General features: G+C 32.1%; 1 protein-coding gene across 1 annotated transcript; it reads left to right on the top strand.

The window, feature by feature from the left end:
• Positions 1-423: 423 nt before the first annotated feature.
• On the top strand, positions 424-2376 carry LOC124455026 (fibrinogen C domain-containing protein 1-like). The gene is made up of 2 exons (XM_047005776.1): positions 424-803; positions 2116-2376. The coding sequence occupies exons 1-2, from the start codon at positions 524-526 to the stop codon at positions 2367-2369; spliced, it is 534 nt and encodes a 177-aa protein (XP_046861732.1). The 5' UTR covers positions 424-523; the 3' UTR covers positions 2370-2376.
• Positions 2377-5420: the final 3044 nt, after the last annotated feature.

Raw genomic sequence — 5420 nt, 5'->3', positions numbered from 1 at the left:
TGTTGAAAGAAATGTAACATTAAAGACACAAATTGCATTAATAAAAGGGCAAATAAAGACACTGAAAAAATATCACAAAAATCTACGAACACAAAAAAAGCACCTTCAAGCATTTAAGATTGCGCTTCATTCCAAAATCAACAAGACACATGTACAAACGTACAAATTAGTAAAATTGCAAAAACAAATTAAGAAAATTGAAGTTAAAATGATTAATTTGTCATTACAAATGAAAACAATCGATGTGAAAGTAGCAACAATTCAAGCACAGCTAAAAAAACTAGAAAAACAAATGAAAGCTCTTTACAAGGAAAATAGAAAACTCACAGGAAAATCACTAATAGGTAAGAATGATTTTGAGATATTAAAAGTGACATTTAACAACATATTATTTCATGGCAGAATTCTTTTATTTACATTACCAGGGAAAGATTGTGCTGATCTTTACAAAAAAGGTGAAAAAAAGAACGGAGTTTATCAAATTAACCCTGATGGTCAGGGTTACTTTAAGGTTTTCTGTGATATGAAGTCATCTGGTGGAGGTTGGACTGTGTTTCAACGACGTCAAGATGGAAGTGTAAACTTCTATCGAGGTTGGAAAGATTATAAACAAGGTTTTGGTGATCTGAAAGGCGAATTCTGGCTCGGATTAGATAAAATATACCGACTAACATCAGCAAGGCGAAATAAACTTCGTGTTGACCTGGGAGACTGGTCAGGAAACAAAGCATATGCTGAATATGATTATTTTGCTGTAAAGAATGAAAATAAAAAGTATCAATTAAGCCTTGGTAAATATTCTGGTAAGTTAATACGTTAGTATAAACGTTTGAGGGAAAAGTATTTTGATATATGCAATATTTTAGAATGATTTGAGTGATTGTAGTTTGCGACGGGGGATTCTGCAAGTATTGAAAAAAATAGTTAGTAACAGTTGGTTTCGAACTAAAGCCTTTTTTGTCAACAAAAATATAATTAATTTTGAACTTAAAAATTAACCGAAAATATTATCATCAATATTAAATGCAAATTCAATTCCAGCTTTGTAAATTAGGTAATGATAACCTAGCACCTGAACAACATGTAGCTAATAAACACGACTAAATTATTTGGTACATAAGAAAGAATCTATACTGTGAATACCATTGTCTAATGATCATTGACTGAAATCTTTTTTATACAATGCAAGCATTGAAGTAAGCCCTAGTAATTAATTGTAAATGCAAGTTTCAATGCCTAAATGATATATACATTATAACTTGTTCTTACATATAAAAGTTTTTTATGAACTTAACAACAACCTAAAACATAACAGAAATTTATTTAAGATTACATGGACAATTCACATTTATAAGCATGAAACACAAATATAACAATTTAGCCTTGGAAAAGACCCAGGTACGCCATTAAGTAAGGTCAGTTTCATACGTCAAACTTTACATACACCGAACAACAGGGGCGGATGTAGAGTATGTCAAATCCGTCGCGCGACTGATGTTTGAAATTAAAAAATTACCTATTCATATTAATTAAAAATTCATTAATTATTCTTACTTTATTATAGCATTTACTTCGTGATAAAAATCCGGCTTTATTTATTATTGAAAACTAATGACTAATCCAATGAATATCTCGTTGGTAACCAGATCAGTTGAATTTGAATTGACCTGGAATAACCGACTTGTATGTGAACCAAGCTTAATATATACAATTTTCTTGAGCTTACAGAAAAATAAAAGGATTAAATTCTTCGTCGAGATGTTGATTCTTGAAATATATTTAACGTTGTATGGATGCTCGATTTCTTTGTTGATTTTCAATATTATTAAATCACCAGTCGTGAGATTTTGTTGGTTTGTCGTGATAAAACTTATGAAAATTCATATTGATCTTCTAATCATTCCACAAAAACATATTCCCCAAACTGTATATTTCAGACTTTGCAACAGTTGTTAAACTCGTAGTTACTTGCTTCGTATAAGTAACAATCCAAAGAACATTTGACAAGAAACGAGTCTCACAGCTTTGCAGCTCTTTGTCACAAGTGACATAATTATTAGATATTTATATACGTTTACTGATGAAATTATATTGAGGACCATTGTTGTCTTTTAGGGAATGCTGGAAATTCTTTATCTTATCATAAAGGCATGGCGTTTTCAACCAAAGATTCAGATAATGATAAGCATAGTGGAACAAACTGCGCCACTTACTGGAAAAGTGCTTGGTGGTATAAGAAATGTCATTATTCCAACCTAAATGGACACTACTATAGTAAAGCATACAGCAGTTGGGGTGGTGTGGTTTGGTATCATTGGAAAAACAACATTAAATCCTTAAAGTTTACTGAGATGAAAATAAAACCATAAAAAATTTCCAGAAACTGTGATCTTATAACTTTATCATTATTTTTAATGAAACTTTTCATATATAATAATAAAATTTTAGTGCTTGAGTCCTTTGAGAGAGCCTATACAATTATTACTTATTTAAAAGAGATATTGTGGCAAATGAGATATTGTTGGAAAGTAAGTTGCGAAAGACCTTGTGTGCTCTGTAGCAATTCTATTTTTTGCACTGTTAAGAGCACTCTTGACTTTATCAAGCATGAGATGCAACTATCTTATATTATCTCGCTTGACAGCAATCTTGTTCCGACCCAAGAGAATGGTTTCACACCACCTGTAGAGAACATAATACATCTAAATTTTTGTTTTTTAGTCCTTACAAAAATTTAAATCTTTACAGTCATTATTCATTTAAAAATTTGTAAAGAAATTCGCACAATTTAACACAGTTTTGCACAAAATTATGTCTTTAGAGCGATTTTTATACATTTGCCAGTTAGCATGTTTAGGTACAAAAATATTTTAGCTATTTTGTAATTCCAAGCAAAGAACAGAGAGAAAATAAAAAAGAAAGAAAGGCGGACTATGAATTTACAACAATATAGTGATGTAGAGTTATTGCAAGTTGCAACAGATAAGACTTGCCTCATACAAATATAGCTTTATGAAATTGTTAAGCAACTTGTGTCAAAGAGTATTTGCAATTTGCAATAAAAACAAGAACTGATTATGAGAGCTGTCAACCGAAAAGTAAAGACACAGTAAGTTGATTTATACTAAGAGATTACTGCCATATGTTGGATTCAAAGGGGAAGGGATAGAAGGCACTTTCTTCAAATATTTTCAGACGTTTTCTGTATAATATATGTGACATTCATAAAACAACCTTGATATCTTTTGGTTTATAATACAACTGGAACTTTTTTTATACTGATTTGTTTCGATAAAATTTAATCAAAAAAGTCTTTTTGCAAACTTGCAGAGTGTTAAGTTGCTTTTACGTATGTTCGCAACGAAAGCGCTTATTGTGTACAAAATTAGTAAGACTATGAGATGCATACGCATAAGATATTTTTGCGGGCTAACATCTGTATTAAATAAATCCCCATGGAAGGAGCTTAGTTCAAAATAAAATGCATTTACGCAAAATGTTTTTGAAGAAGTAATGCAAAATAAATGTAAAAAGATGATGAGGGGTGAAGGGGTAAATTTCAAAAATTGTTCCATGTATCTCAAAATATAGCAAATGAGGCTTAGGTTACAGTACCATGGCTATTATCGCGTATTACAAATTTGACAAGTCATTGCAAGATGTATGTCAAGGTAATAATGCCTTACATTATGGTGAATCCAAAGATGTTTTGCAATCATCAAGTGGAATCGTTCGTGGAGCTGCTAAATTCAATTCGCGTTCTTCCGAGCTACATGTACCAACTCTAAATCGATATGAGTGGGCTTCAAATTTAGCAATCAGTATTTGCTTCAAAAAGTCAGGTGGTATATCAAGCAATATTATCAACAACTTCATCAATAATCAAAGTGATTCTAGTGGAAGTTGGAGAATCTTTGTTTCCAATAACGGTTGGACAATGGACACCATAAAAGCTACTTTTGTCACGTCACAATCCAGGAAATCTTGGGACAACATCACAATGCCATTCATCGATCACTGGCATCATTTTATGATGACGTATGACGGACACACTGTCTCATTTTACCACAACAATCGTCTCGCTCTTATCGACAGCCTTTGTTGTCGTGGTAACATCGTCAGCAGCAATTCCGATGTTGTTATTGGTGGCAGAATTTTTGGACAAGGTCTTCATGCAGGATATATTGACGAAGTTAAGATTTTGAAGAAGTCGGTTGATCGTTATGAGGTCACAAAACTTTACCAACTCAAAACATTGTAAAAAGCTGCGTCAATGAAGAATATATGAACAAACCGTGTAATTCTACTGTTAATGTGTTTTGGTAACTGGTAAATATGGTTAAATAAGGTAAATATGTTAACATTTAAACAAAGGTTTTGAATAAATAATGAATTGCAAAAAAATATAAATGCGACAAAAAAGCTACAACTTTATTCGACAAAAATCCCATCATAACTAGTTGGAAACACTAGAAAATTCACACTAAAAAAAAATTGCTCATAAACTTGGTGCTCGTATGATAAAATGTTGTTCCGCCATGTTTGAAATCTTCTCATTTTTAATTTCTTGCTTCATCAATCATAAGTAAGTGTAACTTTGGCTATTCAGATTGTTTCTTTCTTTTTCACAATTTTAGCCATTTGTCCAAATAATATGCACATAACTGAGTACATCACTTCTATACACACATAGCCAAATATCACTGATATTAGTCAATCTCTAAAGGTTCGTTAGACACAGGTCATTTAAATTAATTTTATAAACTGTAGAACAGTTGAAATTACGTCAAGCCCTGTAGACTGTAGTAGTTTGTTTTCACAACGTTCGGAGATAATACAAAACATAGAATATTGAACCTCCCATTCAGTTTATAGCCCAATCTCCAGTCTCTGTTTTGTCCTTAAAATTTAGGCTCTAAAGTGATCAGACACTAGTAGCTAGCTATCGATTAACTCTCTTTATATTGGAGTAATTTGGCCAAACGTAAATATATATAGTAAAGAGACTTAAACATTATATTCATTGAGCATTGGAGTTTCTATAATTGACATTTCTCAACTCAAAACGTCAATTATCTGTTAAGTAAAATCAGTATATTCTCTTGAGAGTTATTTTTTGAAGTAAAATATACATATCATTTATACTGGAAAACTTACTGCTGTAGACCATGGAAATAACTGTGAAAATCGTTAGTCCAAACTCTACAATTTAGAGAGGATCAAGCACCCTACCAGTGTGTTTCCTACGACAAAACAATCACCATCCTTGCATGAAGTCTCAAGCACCCTACCAGTGTGTTTCCTACGACAAAATAATCACCATCCTTGCATGAAGTCTCAAGCACCCTACCAGTGTGTTTCCTACGACAAAACAATCACCATCCTTGCATGAAGTCTCAAGCACCCTACCAGTGTGTTTC

This window comes from Xenia sp. Carnegie-2017, unplaced genomic scaffold (assembly GCF_021976095.1).
Source record: "Xenia sp. Carnegie-2017 unplaced genomic scaffold, XeniaSp_v1 HiC_scaffold_3, whole genome shotgun sequence".
Classification (NCBI taxonomy): Eukaryota; Metazoa; Cnidaria; class Anthozoa; order Malacalcyonacea; family Xeniidae; genus Xenia; species Xenia sp. Carnegie-2017.
This window is presented reverse-complemented; position numbering and strand designations above follow the sequence as displayed.

Excerpts from the sequence above, each read along its gene's own strand:
- LOC124455026 (XM_047005776.1), top strand. The coding sequence starts at position 524 with ATGAAGTCATCTGGTGGAGGTTGGACTGTGTTTCAACGACGTCAAGAT. Across the intron at positions 804-2,115 it reads AAGCCTTGGTAAATATTCTG|GGAATGCTGGAAATTCTTTA; the intron begins GTAAGTTAATAC and ends GTTGTCTTTTAG.